This window comes from Lygodium microphyllum, chromosome 14 (assembly GCF_053477565.2).
Source record: "Lygodium microphyllum isolate KBCC chromosome 14, Lygodium_microphyllum_v1.1.10, whole genome shotgun sequence".
Lineage (NCBI taxonomy): Eukaryota > Viridiplantae > Streptophyta > Polypodiopsida > Schizaeales > Lygodiaceae > Lygodium > Lygodium microphyllum.
The window spans coordinates 18,186,285-18,206,869 of record NC_141148.1 but is presented as its reverse complement, the minus strand read 5'-3'; the positions used below and the strand labels follow the sequence as shown (position 1 = coordinate 18,206,869).

Below are 20,585 nucleotides of genomic sequence, written 5' to 3'. Positions count from 1 at the left end.
CCATCTCTTCATTCTTTAATCCAAGCTCTTTAGCTAATTGCAAGGAAATGATATTTTCATTCGCCCCAAGATCTATCAAGAATAGTGATTACTTACCTTGCAATTGTCCCCAAGTGTGAGTTGTGTTTGCAACTACATCACTGATAGCATTGATTTTCACTGGCAACTTAGACTTGTTGTCAGAAACCTTGCTTTGTCCCTTGTTTGGACATTGCTTCGCTATGTGGCCTGTTTGTCCACATTTAAAGCACTTCCCTTCTTTCATGAAGCGTTGCTTTTCTTCTTCGGAAAGTTGCTTTGCTTGTGGGTATAGATTGGAACGAAATTGAGGAGCATTAGAAGGTGCATAGGGCTTCATCTTCTTTTGATTTGATGGCTGCTTTTGCCGCTGTTTTTGTCCTTCGTTTGAGACTAAATACTCCTCATCATCAACTACTCTCTTCTTATCATTCTTTTGGAATGATTTGTTGCCATTGTGCTCCATTTCCCATGTCTCAGCATGGTCAATGAGTTCCCTGAGACTAGAACAATGATAATGATTAAGAGCAGTACGAAGTTTAAAATGCAAACCTCCTTGAAACTTCCTAAGCTTTTTCGAACTACTGATCTTCTTGAAATGTTGGACCTTCAAAAGTAGCTCCCAAAATCTCTTGGTATAGTCACCAAGTGACTCATTTTTCCTTTGCCAAAGCCGATCCCATTCCATTTTTACATCTCTTTTGAAATGAACAGGAAGAAATTGACTTTGTATCATGCGAACAAAGGACCGCCATGATTTTGGGGCAGCATGATCACATTCCAACCCCGTCCACCAAGTATGGGCTAAGTCGGTTAAATGTAAAGCTGCAAACTTAATCTTTTCTTTTTCTTTATACTTGTCACAACAATACAAAATTTGAAATTGACGAATAAACTTCAGAAGAAGGTCAGGATTTCGGGAACCATCATACATACTAAACTTGATCTTCTTTTCAAGTTAAGATAGTGACTTAATCTTCTTCTTCTTCTTATGCCTTCGTCCATGCCTGGATCTTGAGGTTGAAGATGATGAAGTGCTTGATGGGGATGAAGATGGAGACGAGGGTAAAGAATGTCGACGCCTTTAACGATGATGAGGTCTTCCACGAGAAGGGTGTGACTCTTCGTCACTAGAAAAGGGTCCATCAGAGTAGGCGCTAGATGACTTTGAAGAAGAGGATGAGCTTCGACGCGATCTCTTTCTTTGTCTTGAAGTAGAATGGGACTGCCTCTTAGAAGTAGTTGGACTTCTTGATCGGCTCCTTTCATTGGTATGGCTTTGTCTCCTTGAAGCAGATGGGTTTCTTTTCTTAAATTCTTTGGAATTCTCAACTTTTTCTAGTTTGAGAAGTTGGTCACGAATTTGCTGATTCTCCTCTCTAAGACTTTGAATGGCTTGAAGGATAGCACTCGACTGATTCATTGAGACTCTTAAGAAAAAAAAAATATGCTCAAGCACTCAATGCAAGGGCTGAAAACAAACAAACTTATAATTGTAAGCACTACCAGTGTTGGGGTGAGGACCGAGCCAAAGCTCTAATACCATTGTAAACGCCCCGAACAACGTAGTATGCTTAACAATTATGATATTCGCTTGTTTTCAAGATTTAATATAAAAGAGAATGAACACTTAAAGCTGAAAATGAAAATTACTCACAAAATTACAGCCATGAAAATGTAAAAGTAATGGAGACAAGATTGAGGGTTGAAGATGGGCAAACCCCCCCCCCCCCCCCCCCCCGAAGGAATGTATTTCTGCTCAACCCAAGTCCCTTAGGGAAGAGCTCAGCTACAATCAACCTGAGAATGAGAAGTAATTCTCATTCTCACAAGATCATGCAAAGATGTACAAACACACATGCATTATCTATGATGCAATGATAAGAATTGATTTCTTTATAGTATGAGAGAAGAAAGAGGGGAAATCAGCCTTTTTCCATCGTTGAATAGTAGTACATGGATAGGGCTTGCTTCTTGTTGCTAAAATGGAAGAAAGAGCTTAAGAAGGAGGTGATGTAATGAATTTACAGGCTTGCTGTCCTGTAAAACAACAGTGATAGAAGAGGGAATATGGAGGAATATGATAATGGAAAAGTGGGGAATGATGATGGGGATGGATGGGGCCAGTTTCTGGCTATCTGGGGGTACTGTACATGAGTTTACAGCAAAGAAAAATGATGCTGAATGAAAAAAAACGAGCTCTTATTTATAGGAGAGGGAAGAGCTAGTACAAAAGGGAAAAGTGGAGTAGCACAAGACAAGTGTCCAACCACATGTCATGAGATGTGACAAGTGGTGGGACACTTGGAAACTTGTGTGACAAGTGTCTGGACACTTGTCTCTTCTCTATGGCCTTCCTTTTTGGGCTGAATACTGTCAAGAATAGAAACAACCAAATTTAGTAAGCATAGTCAGAGCACAGAACTTACTATTTTTAGAATGACATCCCTATTTTTTAGGACTAGCATTTTTAGGCTAATTCGAGGCTCCTAAAATTTAGGAACCTCCTAAAATTTAGGGACCCCCCCAATATGGGTGTCATATGAAAGCTTTTTCCGTGTACATCGCAAAAACGGTATCAAAATCTTCATGTGACTTTCCTATGCAAAGAAATATGCATTTCAAGCTTTCAGCCCACACATGCACATTATACAAGCATTTCATGATCATGCCATCTTGTTGATTGTAACTGTCTGTTCTGGTGGATCTAGCCCACACTTCAAGGCATCAATCTTTTCTATGTGCGAGTCTAACCCTGATATGCGTGAGTTCTGGTCACAGGCACCCAATCGGGCCATATAGGTGGAAGTGTGAACTATCTTTTCTCTAACCCACCGCGTGGGTCCACCATAACTTGTGACCACTCATCAGTGGCCAGCTCCAATGCACTTTTCTTTATATCTAATTAGTGCAAAGGAAATAAATTTAATAAATCATTATATAGACAAATTAATGAAAAAGGATACAAATTCTGTTTCTATAGAGTTGTGACAGAAAAATTCTTCACAAAGATAGACTTAAGATCAGGCTATCACCAAGTAAAAATTAAGGCACAGGATGTTCCTAAGACAGCATTTCGTACTAGATATTGGCATTATGTTTTTATGGTGATGCCTTTTGGCCTCACTAATGCACCAACTACTTTTATGAAGCTGATGAATAGTGTGTTATGGCCCTATCTAGGACACTTTGTAGTAGTCTTCTTAGATGATATCTTAATCTTTAGTAAATCAAGAGAAGAACATTTGAAACACTTACGATTAGTATTCCAAAGTTAAGAACACATTCCCTTTATGCGAAGAAAACTAAATGTGAATTCTTCGCACAAGAGGTCAAATATTTGGGGCATATTATCTCGAAAGAGGGTATCAATATGGATCCAGAAAAAGTAAGGGCAATTATTGAATGGCCATCTCCAAGGAACCTGGAAGAGCTGCAAATCTTCCTAGGTTTATCTGGATTTTCTCGTAGAATCATTCGAGATTATGCCAATATAGTTGTTCCAATAACAGACCAACTTAAAGGGAAAGGGAAGAGCTTTAATTGGGAAACAAACCAAAATGAAAGTTTTCAAAAACTTAAGGTAGCTATTGCTAAAGCCCCAATACTATTAATTGTGAATCCCAATAAACCATTCGTGGTTGAAGCTGATGCCATTGATAGGGTAGTAGACGCGGTCTTATTACAATAAGGTCGACCAGTTGCGTAAAGCCAGTGATTGCGTAAAGCCAAATAGGCCGAACTCCCTCAAGAGTTCAACTACGAAATAAGGTATAGAAAGGAAAAGTACAATATAGTGGTTAATGCACTCAGCACAATGCCCATCATAAATGAATTGATTTTTACTCAGTTCACTTCCGATTTATTTGAATCCTTAAAAGGAAAATGCCAGGTTGATCCGGCATATTCCAACATATGGGAAGCAATAAAAAATGGGGATCCAAATGGAAGGGCCTCCACTAAGGAAGGAATATCTGAGGATGTTCAACAAGGAAATGGAGCATCAGGGGTTACTCAAATGGGATTCAAGTGGAAGAATTTTACCATTGATAATGGTTATTTACTCTACAAGGGTAGGATATGTGTCCCGAAAGATGAAAAAATAAGGCGCCAGATACTCTTTGAGTGTCATGATATCCCTAGTGCGGGACATCCAGGAGTTAATAAAACTTATAGTCTTATTAAAAGGCAGTTTTATTGGCTTGGAATGAATAAGAACGTCCTTGACTATGTGATCAAATGTAATAAATGCCAGGTTAATAAAGCTAAAAGATTGAAAATGGAAGGACTTCTCCACCCATTAGAGATTCCTTCAGAAAAATGGGAGAGTATCTCCGTGGACTTTATTGTCGCGTTACCCAGAACACAGAGGGGGCACGACTCTGTGTGGTCAAATGTAATAAATGCCAGGTTAATAAAGCTGAAAGATTGAAAATGGGAGGACTTCTCCACCCATTAGAGATTCCTTCGAAAAAATTGAAGAGTATCTCCATGGACTTTATTGTCGCGCTACCCAAAACACAAAGGGAGCAAACTAAAAGGGTTAACCAAATCCTTGAAGAGTATCTACTGATAGCTCAAGGCATATATAAGTAAAAGGCAAACTAATTGGGAGGAGTATCTACCGATAGCATAGTTTGCATATAATAGTGCCAAGCACTCTTCCACTAGATATAGTCCATTTATGCTAATGTATGGATTTCAGCCCAGAGCTCCCGAGCTCCTCATGCAGTAGGACTGCATAAGGAAAAGGTTCAAGCAGCCAAGGACTTTTTGGAGGATATGAATAATATGTTAAAATTTGCTCAATAAAATATTAAGAAAGCTCAAAATCGAGCTAGAGTTTATGCAGATCTTCATCGAAGAGACATCTCCTTTGAAGAAGGGGAATTGGTCTATCTTAAAGTGCCTCAACAAACTAAAACCGTGAAAATGGGATGATGTCCAAAGCTCTCACCCAGATATTGTGGTCCTTTTACAATATTTAAAAGGGTAGGAGAACAGGCTTACAAGCTCCAACTACCTGCTGGTAGTAAAACACATCCAGTTTTTCATGTAAGTAAGCTAAGAAAGAAGCTGGGTGATATGGATAATCTAATCTTAAATGATAATATTGAGGAGCTATTAGATGACCAATCTAATCCACATGAACCAGAAAGAATTTTAAATGTTCGTAACAGACGAACAAGGAATACTAATTATCAAGAATATCTGGTCAAATGGAAAGATTGTTCAGAAAAAAGCTCAACATGGAAGCGAGTAAGTACTTAAAGAAAAAGATTTCCCAATTTACACTTAGACCTTCCAAGTATCATTTTCGAGAACGAAACCAATTCTTAAGCGGAAGGAAATATTACATTAATAAATGTAACTTACGGGGAGACAAGCGCGAGGGATGACCATCCAGGGGCCTTGGGCACCCGAACGGGTTCAAGGGGGGCCTAGAGAGTAAGTGAGTTTAAAGATTACTCACCTGAAGCTGACGGCTGGCAATCAGATCAAGATTAGGAAGCCAACAACCTTCTAGGAGAGACTGGGTGGTGAAACGAATAGAATCTCTCGTACTATTAGGACTGTAGACAGAGGGGGGGCACTTAGCTGAATCTTCGACATTAAACACAGACGGCCACTTAATATTTGATGCTTATTCAAACAGGTTCTAAGAGCTACTGTTGAAGGTCCAACACTTCAAGAGAGTCAACTTCAAAAAGCTAAGTTCGTTCCAAGGAGGCTTGTGTTTTAGACTTTATACTCCTCTTAATCATTATCATTGTTTGTCTCAAGGAACTCATTAATCATGTTGAGAAATGGAAAATGGAGCAAAAAACATAAATGCTTCCAAAAGAATAATAAGAAGAGAGTAGTTGATCATGCATATTCAATCTCCCAAAGAAGGACAAAAACGGCAACAAAGCAGCCATCAAATCAAAAGAACATGAATCCCTATACACCTCCAAAAACTCCTCAATTCTACTCCAATCTATACCTACAAGCCAAGCAACTTTCTAAAAAAAGAAAGCAATGCTTCATGAAAGAAGGGAAGCGCTTTAAATATGGACAAAAATGCCAAATAGCAAAGCAATGTCCAAATGAAAAACAAAGCAATGTCTTTGGCACAAGCCCAAGTCACACGATAATCAATTAGTGATAAAGTGACAAACACGTACCACTCCAAAGATGCACATACTATTAAAAGCTTCAGTCCAATTGAAAGATAAGCAAGCATCTATCCTAACAAACCCTAGAGACCACGGTAAATGAAAACTTCGTTTCCTTGTAATTGGCTAAAGAGCTTGGATTAAAGAATGAAGAGATAGAGACTCTAACAAAAGTTCACCAAGCTTAAAATGCCAATGAAGGTATAACAACTAAAGGATTTTGTCACAACACAACAGAAAAAAAACTTATATCCTTTTTAATTAAGCATAATTAATCAAAAGACATCTAAAAAATAACATTAAAGCCAGCCACTAATAAGTGGTCACAGGTTAAAGTGGATCCATACAATGGGTTAGAAGAAAGATAGTACACACTTCCACCTATATAACCTGATCGAGGCTACTTGTAACTAAAACTCAGGCATATCAAGATCTAACACACACATAGAAAGGATTAATGCCTTGAGATATAAGCTAAATCCACAAAAATAGATATTTATAATCAACAAGATGGCATGATCATGAAAAGTTTGTACATGACACATATATAAGCTGAAAGTTTAGAATACACATATCTTTGCATAAAAAGCTCACATGAGAATTCTATCATAATTTTTAAAATGTACTCAAAAAGAGCTTTCACATGGCATCTATATTAAGGGGTCCCTAAATTTCAAAGATCCTTGAATCTTAGAAGATCCCTAAATTTTAGGATCCTCAAATTGGTCTAAAAACAATGGTCCTAAAAAAGAGGGATGATATTCTAAAATAGTAGTTTGTGTTCTAACAATGCTTAGTAAATTTGGCTATTCTATTCTTAATTATTCTCAACCCAAAAAGAAAGAACATAAAGAAGAGACAAGTATCAAGACACTTATCACACAAGCTTCCAAGTATCCCACAATTTGTCCCACTTCATGGCATGTGGTTAGACACTTGCAAGCAAAGTTCATGGCAAACGATGTCTTTTTGACAACAATCATGAATCTTTTCATGATTGTGCAAGCAATCCTTAGCTGACTTGGCCGAGGTTAAGGGTGTCTTGGCCATTGTGAAGGCTCCTTTCATAGTCCATGAAAAGAGTGGCGGCGTGTGAACTGTCATAAGTCGTGAGACATCAGATTTGGGCTGAATACTGCTGGTTATACAGATACAAAGTGCTATTGAGAACTTCTATGATCATGTTCTAGGGCTGCGATGCAAAGATCAAGGTTTACCAAAGTAAGTAATGCTCAGATGCTGCTGATTTTGGAGAATTCCAAGTTTTCTCTTTTGTATCAGATATTTATGGAATGAAGTTCAAGAAATAGCATAAGGGACACAAGGACTTCAGGCCAATTTGTCTTGGTGTCTAGGTGAAAATTGTGCAACTATGCGGGAGCACTATAGCAGTCTAGCTCCACTTCTCTTGTGTTCACAATTTCTTTTAAGGTGCTGAATTTGTTCTAGAGTTTGAAGTTCTACTACCTTCTAAGATATTGAAGGCCAGTTTCACCCTCCCCGTCTCCCCCCCCATCTCTCTCTCTCTCTCTCTCTCTCTCTCTCTCTCTCTCTCTCTCTCTCTCTCTCTCTCTCGTGGATGCGTGTGTGTGTGTGTGTGTGTGTGTGTGTGTGTGTGTGTGTGTGTGTTCCATCCACCATCAACAATTGAATCTACACATACAACTATCAAAAAATGCAAAATGACAAATATATTCTTTAAAGAGAGAAAGCTTACAAAAATATTTAAATAAAAAATACTTCAGTTTGGCTGTTTAACGTACAAAATAACTGATGTAGAATCGCACCTGTGGATGACTATAGTCAGCAGCGTTCAAAATGTAAGGCAAATCGAATGATCTTGATTGCTGTACATGTGATGGAACTTTTCCTGAACATCTAGGACTTTCTGAGGAGCTTCTTAGCAATGCCCCTGTTTTTCTAGTGCTTGGCGAAAGGGGAGGTAACAAATTCCGACTGCGCTGCTGTGAATCACCTGTGAAATACTTCACGGCCCGTGAAGAAGCCTTGGGAATGCTGACTGGGGCACTTCCAGGATAAGAAGTAGGAGGTGAAGGGGAAGGTGATGGTGAATATGGAGGTGAGAAACGATTTTTTTCCAAGGCAATGAGAATCGGCTGTGATCCGCTTGCTGATTTATACAGAGTCATGGGCTGGCCACTTGGAAAGCGATCTGTGGAAGAGAGAGGAGAGCCAAGAGGTGAAAGGGAATAATCTGACAAGGGGTTCTTTTGTGAGTGAGGAGAATTAGGTAATGGGGGATAAGGAGGGGATGTATTCGTATAGAATGGGAATGAAGGAGAGGGTGACCTACTTACACGGGATGAAGGTGATGCTGGCGGCTGCAAAGTGGGCTGCATTTGATCTACTCTCCCACTCCAGCTATGGCGTCTGCCCAAAAATGGACCTGGTGGGGAGCTCTGGACTGAAGTTGGTACTGAGACCATACGCATACCTCTACCTGATGAAATTCCACCGGAGGGCAATGAGTGAGGCTCTCCGGAAAACCTTTTCAGTGGATCAGTGGTTGGACTTCCAACATAATCTGGTATAATGCGAGGAAGAATAGATGGAATAACTTCTAAAGCAGTTACTGCAGTTGTATGTCGATATGCCACAGACAAGTGCATTTTCCCATAGCCAGTCTCAACTGAGCTGAAGTTATATAATCGCATGTCCCTTTTCTCATAATCAGAAAAGGAGGGCGCTGACAATAGCACAAAATAGCTAAGGTTGAAACTGCAGCAGTTAGAAGGTGTATTTGCAAGCCTGAATAGGCGATAAGCAGGCAAAAGGCGGCTTCTGCAATACAGGGATCTTAACAAGATGACAGTCTTCTTGTACACCACAGGCACTTCTACTACATTCATAGAAACTCTGCATGATGCATCACTTGTTTCTTTATTCGAGATCCTTGGATCCCCAATCCCAGTAATGGTAACTCTTTTCATATCTGATCCCTTTAAGCTGTGTGCTTCCTTTGAAGCTGAGCTGCCAATCCTGGGTTCAAACTGCACTGTCCATCTTTCTAAAACAGTTCTTTCACCTGTGCTAGAGCCAGTTGCAATACCCTTTTGGTGTGAGCTTCCTTTGCGGCAATGATGATCTGATGGTGTACCTGGTGTTATTTCAGCAGGTTCAAGTAATATATCTACAACCATTGGATCAGAGAAGCTCCTGCGCCATGGCTCAAAATTCTCCAAAGCAGCAGTGCAGTCTCCCAGAGCTAGATTGAACCAACGATCCCTTGTTTTTGGTCCTGAAGAAGAAGAAGATGCAGATGAACCCAGAGACTCGTCTTCCCCACAAAGCCCAGGTATTCTTGACTCTAAAATTATGTGAAGGCTCTTAGCAAAAAACTCCAATACAATTTGTTCAACTTTAGACCTTTCTGGTGCATAAGCTGTAGACAATGCCATCATTTACTGTGAATGTATACTCTACATTTTCATAAAGTTACAGGGATCTTCTTCTCCCGCACCTTCAAGTGCAGAAACAAGCAAACATATTGCTGTTGACAATTTTGCTGCTGTTGTAAAGAAAAGAATCGACTTCAATACTTTTGCAAACTAGTATTCTGTACAATTCTCTTTAATGCTCAGTCCAGATGCTTGCAAAAACACCTGGAATCCTTGTGCCAAAGCCAGCAAAGCAGTCCAATGTCGGACCAACCCTGAATTAAAACTCTCATTGCAAGCTTCAAATTTTATGAGCAAGCGAAAAAATTCTGTGTTCCACCATCTTTAGGTCAGGAACAGACCTGCTTGAGCTTTTGCAGAAAAGCCAGGTGTGGGTACTCAGATGAAGACTGCAGTATAATGACAAATCTGTCGATGCTTCGAGGCATGTGAACAAGGCAATAAGTCAACCTGAGGAAAAAACCATTAAAAAAGAAATCAAGGAGCGATGATCAACTGCACATAAATATTGACATAAGCAAAAATACAGAAATGGGCAGGCAAAATATAAGTTATCCGCAGAATTGGTTTAAGTTTTCTTGATAGAGCAAGCACACAGAACATGTCCGTTTTCAACTGCAGAAACCCAGGTAGTCCATATACGATGGCATAACTCTGCAAACAACGTGGTGGAACCTAGCTATACATGGAAATACGTCAGCCGGACTTTGTCGTGTACATTCTGAAATGTAAAGGGCCTACATACTAACAAAACAGATTAAAAACGCAGCACTCAAGGATACGCATGCAGTTACTTATGTGCACGGCCTCCACCAGCACAGGGAGCAGGTGCGCAAACGAGAATTGTACAAATACCGGAGCTTTGCAATGGCAGGCCGCAAGATTAAGGACCCTGTGTGAGCTTCTCTCTCTCTCTCTCTCTCTCTCTCTCTCTCTCTCTCTCTCTCTCTCTCTCTCTCTCTCTCTCTCTCTCTCTCTCTCTCTCTCTCTCTCTCTCTCGCTCGTGCGTGCGCGCACCCGCACTTGTGCGTGTGACACACGAACATAAAACGCAAAAGAACATACCTGAGCGGTCGGATCTTGATGTAGCTTCAGCCGCCTTTGCTGGATCTCCGCGAAGCAGTACTAAGAATCTGCGTCCGGCATAGCTCGGCTTGTGATGTATACAGAGCGAGAGAGAAAGGGAGGGAGAGAGAGGGACAGGGAGCTCCCTGTCAATGCCACAGTGTGAAGGCCTGGGCTTCCTTGTATTGGCAAGAGAACCGGAACGAGCTTTAAAAAAGGAACGCCATTTACCTGTTTTAAATTTATCTGCGTATTGATTGAGGCAACCGAGTAGCATTTATATTTTAGATATGATCTCAGCAGCACTTTTCTTTTTTCCCGTAATTATGATTTTTCCTGGAGAGCCAGGAGGCCACAAGCAGAGGAGGTCGACATGACAGCAAATAATGGCGGTGTCACGCCTGGAGTTTTGACTAGACTTCCAAAGTAAAGGCAGCCATATTTTTAGTGAGGAGGCAAAAGAACATATCACACCAGGCCCACTTTCCTTGTAAGACTCCCACACAGTCTAGTTTGAGCTAGGCGTGACATTACCCTCAAACCACTTGATGACGACACGAGCCTCCACAAAGTGTTTAATTTCATTCGTGATTCTCAAAGGTAAGAGTAGCTTCATATGAGCATCCATCTCCAACATTCTTAACAAGGGGACATGTTGAACATTTTACATACCTATTGTAGCATTGAAAACTTCATGTGATCTCACCCATGTGATCGATAAACAAGTCAAGCTCGTCGCGTCATTGGTAAACATGGACTAATTTACCAAGATTGCACGACACACAAAAACATGTAGTGGGCTATCATAAGACATCTAAGCATCATGGAGCAAAAGCTACTAAATTCAACAAACCAAAATTTGTGGCCTCTTTCTTAACTAGAAATATTCTTCCATGATGGAGATTATATTTGCATCATCAATCTCATGTGAACGTTTTTTTTTTTCTCTGCCAAACAAAAAAGAAAAAATTACAAGACATTAGAGCTCACATGAAGATGCTCTAAGATTACAGAGGCAAGAGATTCTAAAAAGTTTGCAATTTTGCGATTAAGGTTGGATATATAAACTACACAAAATTAGAAAGATCACACATGGTCGCACTTATAACGTGCATACCATGATTTGTTGAAGAAAAAATTGCCAAAATTCTCCAAAAAAAAATCGAAAATACCCTTGTAGATAATCATTTTTAAATGTATTATACAATAATCACCATTTACTAAGCTCAAGAATAGTGGCATTTGTCTCCCGTAACACATAAGCTTTTGTATCTAGTTTGTGTGCGATACCATGAAAAAAATTCACTAGATACGATTTGACTAAATTGGAGGGGTATTTTGGTAGTTTACAAAATTTGAGGGGTATTTTGGGAATTGTGTCTAAAAGTGGGGGTATTTTAATAACTTTCCTTTTGATAAAGCTCGTCCTATTGGATGCCTCATTGTGTCCAACCTCAAGGATGGAGCTCATCTCAATTTAAGTTTTTAACTTATGACTTAGAGTAAATCTAGATAAGAACATGTTGGGTCATTTATAAGCAGTTCCTTCAAGTCTAGAAAATTAACTAATTAAGAAGGGCTATTAGTTTATAGCAATCTCACTTTTATAGCACATATGTCACCATTGTGAAGAAAAGCATGTAGTTTTTTAGCATCCTAGAATCCAATGTAAAACATTTGGACTTGGAACGCTATACTCAATTTCTTAATGAGAAAATATTGTTTAATCGCTGAGAAATCAAGACATTGGAATATAGAAGTTTAGCTAAAGCAATTTGGGAATTGGATTTTCAATTTACTGGTACGAATCGTGTCTTCCTTCGAACATTCATATCCAACTCTTAAAAGTGCAATGCCAAAGTTATAGCTAAGACCAATCTGTGTAGTAGCTAGCTTATCCCTTAGGCTCTCAATGTCTTTCCCCTTGATGGCCCAGTCGTAGTCTTGATAGCATTCAAACCTACTGAATGAACATGAGGTGGAATGTCTCCCCCTCCATTTCTTCAACAGGTCTCATTCTAGCATAGTTTGTGCCAAGTCATAAGCAAGCTTGTAAACAAATTCCTTTCTTCTTTCATGTACTTGCTTCACCGCATTCTCCATGGTTTTGGTGATCTAGAGTAAGGAGTTCTTCATCGTTTCTTGGAGTGCCTTGATGCATTTTCCAACTAATTGCTTTAGATTGTTAGTTGGAGTTATGAGCTCAACAAAGGAATCTTTGCATGTTCTTGTGTTGAGAGTACTTGTAGCTCTATGGCCTATTTGTTAAAGGCATAATGGGCTTATGAGGCTTCCTTTGGACTTTGTATATTATCATTTTGACCTTTTCTTTGATTATTTTGCTCCTTTAGGGCCGCTTTTAGTCTTTGTATCTTCTCATTTGCCTCCAAGATCTTCTTGGCTACTTTCTTTCTATTGACTTGATGTTTAGCCTTCTCCTCATGAAGTAGCCTTTAAGTATCTTGACTCTATGTCACTACCCTATCATTGTCCTCTTGTAGCTCTTATGTACTTTCTCTTCCATTTTCCTAAACTAACCACTCCTACTTGCATTTTCGTGACATATTGCAACCTCTCTTCATACTTGTACTACATAATGGCTCTTCTATGTTGCACAGTGGCTATTTCTTTTCACACTTTTTCTTCATTGGATAACCCAATTTACCCTTCATAATCTTCTTGCTCTTTGACCCTCTATTCATGTATAGTTTCCTACACTTTTTGTGATTACTATAAGGCTACTCAAAGTTGAAACTTCTCTTGAGGATCAACTCTCCTAGACCCTCTAGGCTTCTCATATTTCTTATTTATTGTATCTTCCTTCCTTCTTGATTCCCCTTCTTGTTTCTTTCTAGCCTATATTGCTTGCATTTTTGGGGGGTCTTCTTCTTTAGTTTGATGCTTCACTTACTCAAAATAAATTTTGCTTCATGTATCTAGCAAGGTTGCATGATGTGATATCACTTAAGATATCTTTGATGATTCTAGTCAATGTACTATATTACAACTTATTTATTGTCTCTTCATTCCTTTCTTTATTCCCCTTCTTATTTCTTTCTAGCCTATATTGCTTGCATTTTTGGGGGGTCTTCTTGTTTAGTTTGATGCTTCACTTACCCAAAAGACATCAAGCTTCATGTATCTAGCAAGGTTGCATGATGTGATATCACTTAAGATATCTCTGATGATTCTAGTCAATGTAGTATATTACAACTTACATCTTGGCTTTTGCATCTTTCCTTCTTTAGGGAGAGGATCTTTCAAATTATTGTATCAAATCTTGAAGCCTTGAAGCAACATCACAGATTGTTTTTGGCCAATGGCTATTTAGATTTTATTGGATGATGTTCCTTATAAGAATATCCTCCATCAAACTCTGGGGATCCTTGTCATTGGGTATTACATCTCATTGTTGTCATTTAAGGAAGTGCAAAGCATCTGACTCTGGGGATCCTTATTAGGTATTACGTCTCATTGTTGTCATTTAAAGAAGTGCAAAGGTTGATAAGTCCTCATGGAGTGTGAACAATCACATTTCTATTCTTGGTGGTCTTCTTGTTGGAGTTCAAAAGCTTAGTTCAAAGTTTGTAGTCAAATACCCATGCCTACAATATTGAGCGAGGCCACATTCCTCAAGTATTGGCTTTACCTTGGGGTTACTCTCTACCACTTTATCCAGGTTTTAGAATTATCAGAACTTCAAATATTTGAAGCATGTTTTCGAGGGATCAAACTTTGCCTTTCCTTCAAGGAAGGAAAATTGGAATTGCTCCTTGGTTTCTTTAGAACATGCAAAGATCAAGGTCAAACTTTGTCTTTCCTTCAAGGAAGGAAACTGGAATTGCTCCTTGGTTTTTGTAGAACATGCAAAGAGCTAGTGGAGGTTCCAACATCTTTGACTAGTTCAATCATTTTTCCCATCCCTTTGATGTCCCTATCTCATCTTTCTTTGGCCTCTTATTAGTGAATGATCTAGTCAATCATATTTTCTATTAGATTTTACTGAGGCCTTAGAGACTTCTACATCTACTAGTACTTTAGATCTTCCTTTTAGCTGCATCCTTATGGTTCTAAGGTACTCATTAAGCTGGGTTTGCAAAGCCTTAAGAAACTAGCCAATATGCTCTTCCACTATCCTAAGATGCTTTTTCAAGTCTATGAGTTCCTCTATAAATTCAAAGGATCAAATGAATGGGATATCCTAAAAGGAAGTGGTCATGGAATGAAGGCACTTTAAGATTTTGTTATCTTGAAGGGTAGAAGATTGTTCTTTAATGTAATCAAGAGCTACCTTTTAGCCCTAGTTGTCTTGATAGGTAATTTGTATATTTCTTGCAAATTTGACTTCTCTTTGAAACCCTTTTGTCCAAAGTTACTTGCAAGTAGTTCCTACTTCCTAAGAGCTAGAGAGTGAGACAAAAAAATTTATTCGTGGACTCTATGAACTAAGTCACTTGTTTTGCCAAACTGGTCCATTAGGGTCTAAAACTCAACTTAAGCTTGGAAATACAAGGTTGGGGTTCTTCCTTGGTTTGTGGGTGTTAGTCTCTACTAGTCCTTTTGGTCAAGATTGTTAGTGGGGTATTTAGTGTTATTGAGAGTCATCAAGGTCAACAATGAGTACTCGATAACATTTTTGTTAGGGCTAAGGTATGCTTTATAATCAATAGGTGGGGAAGGCCTTGTCTAAAGTCTTATAAAGGGTTTTTCAATTCATGATATACTACTTGCATTGTCTAAATCAAGTCAATGAGTCCAAAGGTGAGATGCCAGTCCCTCCTTATTAGTTTAAACCATGGGTCTATATCTTGAAGGGTTAGATGGGCCCTATTTTGCTTGGGATCTTGGTCTTCAAGTGCCCTTGGTGAGATTGGAAATTCCTTACACTAGCCTGCTTATTTGTCCCATAGTGGTTCCGTAATCCCAATGTCAAAAGTCCTCTATCAATTAAGAAATTTCACATCTAGTGTCTACAGGGCAATGATTTATGCTTCATTGTTTAGGTTTCAAGGAAAGGTACTTAGTAAGAGATCTAGTTCAAAGCACTTGATGGTATATTCAAATATATTGAGCCATGTTTCTAGACCAAATTGGGTGTTGGGTATGCAATTCAGATCAAAATCTCATGGGTAGAGTCAAAGCAATCCCACTATGAGTACTCATAATATACCAAATTTACTTCAAGATGAGTGACCTTAAAAGTGCTTTAATATTGGGATTATTCTCTAACTCTCAAAATAATGTAGAAGGTCACCTTGGGATGGATGCAAGTAAGAAATGAGATAGAGTACATGCTTTTGATAATGCTCCTAAGCTAATGTATCAATATGATCTTTCAATCTATGCAAGCAACCAAAAGAATGGATGCATTCTATTGCACTATATTAGAATAGGTCAACATGCCCCCATGCAAGCAAGCAAATAGGGACTTACCATGTGTAGATGTAGCGAACAATATTAAATGCACCTTGAAAGTGGTTGCCACATTTTAATCTTCCACATTCCATGTGCCTTAGTGAAGAAGAGGTAATAAACTTAGTTTAGATCACGAGTTTTCATGTGCAAGTACCACCATAGATCTACTAAACATGCACCACCATTTTTGTTTAAACCATAAAGATTTAGTTTGAATATCATTTCTTATTGTAAGGTGCATTGCAGTGCAACCTTTAGTGGAAAAACGTCCCACACACAAAATCTAAGCTAAAGTCATTTGCTTCCATGAAACACATAGCACCCTTACTTTAGAAAATCAATAGATTAGCAATCTTCACATAAATTGTGTAATGTACTAGAATAAAATAACCCAAAATTGTGTATTTTGTAATCCTAAAAGTTTAACCATGAAATGATGCATTAGTTTATACTTTAATACCTCTCTCAATGAACCCTGAAAGCAAGTACAACAAGGATTATAAACATTAGGATAACATCCCTGTATGGACAAGCCCATGTGCATCCGGAAAGGTGCGAAGCCATAAGCTCACCCCTTTCGGAGTAAGTGAAGCACCAAGTGTAAATGAATGGGGTAAGTTTATAACAAATAAACACCCTTAATGATGATAAGGATGGGATAATGACTCAAACTATCACCCCCTCATTTGGAGGGCCATTGACATGCAATTGAGGCTATAAATGAGACTGGATTGCCTATTTTCACTCCCATTGGTCTCATGTAGCTAAGTTGTTGCCAATCAAGTCATCTTCTACACCGTTCATTCCCCATTGGAAGCAAGAAAGATATAGCCATAGATGGCATATCCATTAGTTCACTCATAGTGAGACTCTACATGGGGAAGGAATCAATGAAATTCACAAAGTAGAGGGGGAGAAGGCTATATATAAAAGCCATCGCCTTGAAGGGTTTGACTCTTTTTTAGATTGATGTTGTTCTTCATTATTGTGCATGTTCTGTGTGTGTGTGTGTGTGCGCGCGTGCGTGCGTGCAAAGAAGCTATCGAAGTACACTTGGATCGAAGGGTTGCCCTAGCCTCTACAAGATGGCCTACCCCTTTCCTCATCTCCCTTCTTACTTCTCATTTTGGGCTCATTTGTCTCACCTCAATACTAGCCCCATTGGATGGCTATTATGCCCTCTTATTCAAAAGTTGTAGTTATCATTTCCCCTACTATATCCTCCTTTCAACTTCCACCCTCACTTGCTTTCTATCTCTTTCCCTATTGCTAAAATAACAAAGGAGGAATCCCAATTTGAATTATTTTTTGAAAAATGTTGCAAATTTTCTCAATTTACCTCAACTCTAGCTCTCCACCCCTATCCAAAGTTGAGGCTCATCCTGGTCCTTTCTATCGAACCCAAAACATCATCTCAAACGTCATGTTGATAGATCCCAACCCTATTTCTAACCACAAAAAATTCATCAAAATGCTCTCTTACCCAAGATAAATAGCCCTTAGCCTTAGCCCAAGTCCTACTTCGAGGATTGGGGTTGGTGTCAAAGCTAAGGAACACTACGAGGGCATGGAAAAAGAGTCAAAGAAGGAGTACAATGATTCTAGATCACACCAAAATGACGTAGTGTTGGAGTGGGGTGAGAAGTCACTGGGCCAATGAGACTCCATTATCATTGGCCAATGTCTAGGTGTCCCTCTTAATTTTAACACTTCGTGTTCTTAAATAAAAAAATTGCATTAAGAATTGCTATGCGCATTGAAAATCCTTATGGGTGAATGCAATGATAGTGTCAGCATTGGCTTGACGCAGTATGTTTGCCCTTAGCATGGTTTAAAACCTTAGTCATAGTAATTCTATGTGTAAAGTAGTCTTGAAATGCCTCATGAAGTGCAGTTTGTAGGTAGTTGAAAAACATGACCCGAAGACGTATTGTGTGTCTTTCTCATGTATGGAACATCATTCTAGATCACGACCACTTATATGTTTCTTGCTTAGTAATACAATATGATAGTGGGCACCATGATTCATATCTTTATTTCTGTCTCATTTCCAACATGTATTTTGATTTCTATCTCAGGTTTTCCATTATGAGTGTTATAGAGTGTAGTTCTATGTTCCTCTATCATTCTTCTTGAGTTTCCAACTAGTTGCTTGTGAAAGGTGAGAAGGATCGAAGCTTGCGTGGAAAAGCTATGGCGGGAGAGCAAGAGCAAGAAAGAGAGAGAGACCAAATGGGAACTCCAACAGTCACAATGTGTGATCAGGCCTTCCTTTATTCAAACTGTCACTAAAAGAATAAAGAATAAAGTGACGGTGATGGTGACGAGCGCCCGCCACCTACAGCGTGCAGTGGCAGGTACTAGCAATGTAGTAATACACATGCAGCTAGGCAGAGACCCCTTTACCCCCAACAACCTCCCACTTAAAGGTGAATTTGCCCCAATGAGGAGTGAAAAGAAAAAGGAAAGACAATACAATGTACATATGTACAACAAGATGAGAAAAAATGTCATCTCATCCAATGCTCATCAATCTCCTAAGAAAGGCAAAGCGCTCAATAGTGAGGCTTTTCATGAGTAGATTAGCAGGATTTTCGTCAGTGGAGATCTTGACAAGGTCAACAGACTTATCCTCCACGACCGCACGTATGAAGTGATACCTCAATGTATTTCGTCTTCTCATGGAAGACCAGATTCTTGGCTAGCTGAATAACACTCATTGAATCCGAATGCAACGTAGGTATAGAATCAATCCCAAGGTCATGAACCAAACGACCCAACCATATGGCCTCCTTGCAAGCCTCAGTGGCTGCAACATACTTGGCCTTAGTGGTAGAGATAGCCGTACACTTTTGAACCATGGACATCCAAGAGATAGCACCTCTAGCATAGGTGAATACATAGCTAGAAGTGGACTTTCTACTATCTGCATGTCCTGCATAATCAGAGTCTATGTACCCCACAACTCCTGTATCCTGGCTACCATAGCAAATACACATATCTGTTGTGCCTTTTAGGCATCTCATGATACCCTTCACAACATCCCAATGTTTCTTTCCAGGTGTAGCCATATAGCATGCCACAACACCAACAACAAAGGCAATATCTGGACAAGTGGCTATCATGGCATACATCAAACTGCCCATGGTTGATGGATGAGGGATCTTGGCCATCTCGGCCCTCTACTTATCTATTTGTGGACAATCGGCTTGTGAAACCTTCACATAAGAAGGTAATGGACATCCAATAGGCTTCACGTCTTACATGCAGCAACACTCAAGGACTTTATGAATGCAGTCTCTCTGTGAGAGGTAGAGTAGTCCCTGATGCGTGTCGCGCTTAATGCACATACCAAGAATGTGAGAGGCATGTCCCAAATCCTTCATCTCAAAGCTCTTATTCAGTCGAGATTTAAGAGCATCTAGCTCATCATGAGTTTTCCCTGCTATCAATATATCGTCCAAATAAAGTATCAAAATAAGCAATGAGCCATCACTGGCTATCTTAGTATAAAGATACAGATCCATAGTGCTTCTACTGTAGCCCTATGATTGCATAAAGGCATCAAACTTATGATACCACTCCCTAGGTGCCTGCTTCAAGCCATAAAATCTTTTCTTTAATTTGTACACTAGGTGCTCCCTGCCAGGTTCTACAAAGCCCTTAGGTTGCTCCATGTAAATCTCATCATGCAAAACCCCATGCAAGAATGTAGTCTTGATATCCATCTGATACATGTCCAAGTCAAGCTGCACAACTAAGGCCAAAACCAAGCATAGGGTGGTCATCTTGACCACAAGAGAAAAGACTTCATCAAAGTCAACTCCATGCTCCTATTTAAAACCCTTGGCAACAAGTATTGCCTTATAAGCCGGCTTGGGGTGTCCAGGGGTACTTCTTAGCTTGTATACCCATTTGCATAGCAGAGTCTTCTTACTAGCAAGCAAGGAAACCAAAATTCCAAGTCACATCCCTATGCAAGGAGTCTAGCTTAGACTGCATAGCCCTCTCCCAGGAGTGACTGTCACCCTTGTGCATAGGCCTCATGATAGGCGAGAGGCTCTCTTGCATCTATAACCAAGACATAATGCATCGAAGGCTCAAATCTATCAGGTGGACGCCTATCTCTAATAGGCCATCTTATGGTAAGCTCTGTTGCCTATCCAACACCCTGACCATGTGTACTAATTATTTCTGTTAGGTTGACCATCTGGCTATGCAGGCTGTGCTGGAGCATGTAGCTCCTCCTAGAATATAACCTTGCGTATCTCTACCACCTTCTCAGGTTGCCTATGCATCTTGTCTTCATGGAAGACTACATCATGGTTGCGGATGACTTTTCATGCTTGCGGATCCCAGAGGCGGTGACCCATCTCACTTGCATCTCCATAGCTAAGAAAAATGCATTTGACACTCTTAGGATCCAGCTTACTACACTTGTCCTTGGACACATGGCAGAATGCCTCACATCCAAAGACATGTAGATGCGCATAAGACGAAGGCTTTCTAG

The 20,585-nt window shown here is 39.6% G+C and overlaps 1 protein-coding gene across 7 annotated transcripts in view; it reads right to left on the bottom strand.

Annotated features, from left to right (window-relative positions):
* Positions 1 to 10,893, bottom strand: part of LOC148025376 (autophagy-related protein 13a-like) — a 34,005-nt gene extending 23,112 nt beyond the window's left edge. The window contains exons 1-3 of one of the 7 annotated variants that reach the window (XM_087692460.1): positions 10,661 to 10,888; positions 9,937 to 10,045; positions 7,964 to 9,849 (exon numbers count right to left, since the gene is read on the bottom strand). In XM_087692460.1, coding sequence (XP_087548586.1) covers positions 7,964 to 9,598 — 1,635 coding nt within the window. In that variant the 5' untranslated portion in view covers positions 9,599 to 9,849; positions 9,937 to 10,045; positions 10,661 to 10,888. Of the gene's footprint in view, positions 1 to 7,963; positions 10,046 to 10,660 lie in introns of all 7 variants that reach the window. The other 6 variants (XM_087692461.1, XM_087692463.1, XM_087692464.1 and 3 more) reach the window with 6 other exon arrangements.
* Between the last annotated feature and the right edge of the window lie 9,692 nt (positions 10,894 to 20,585).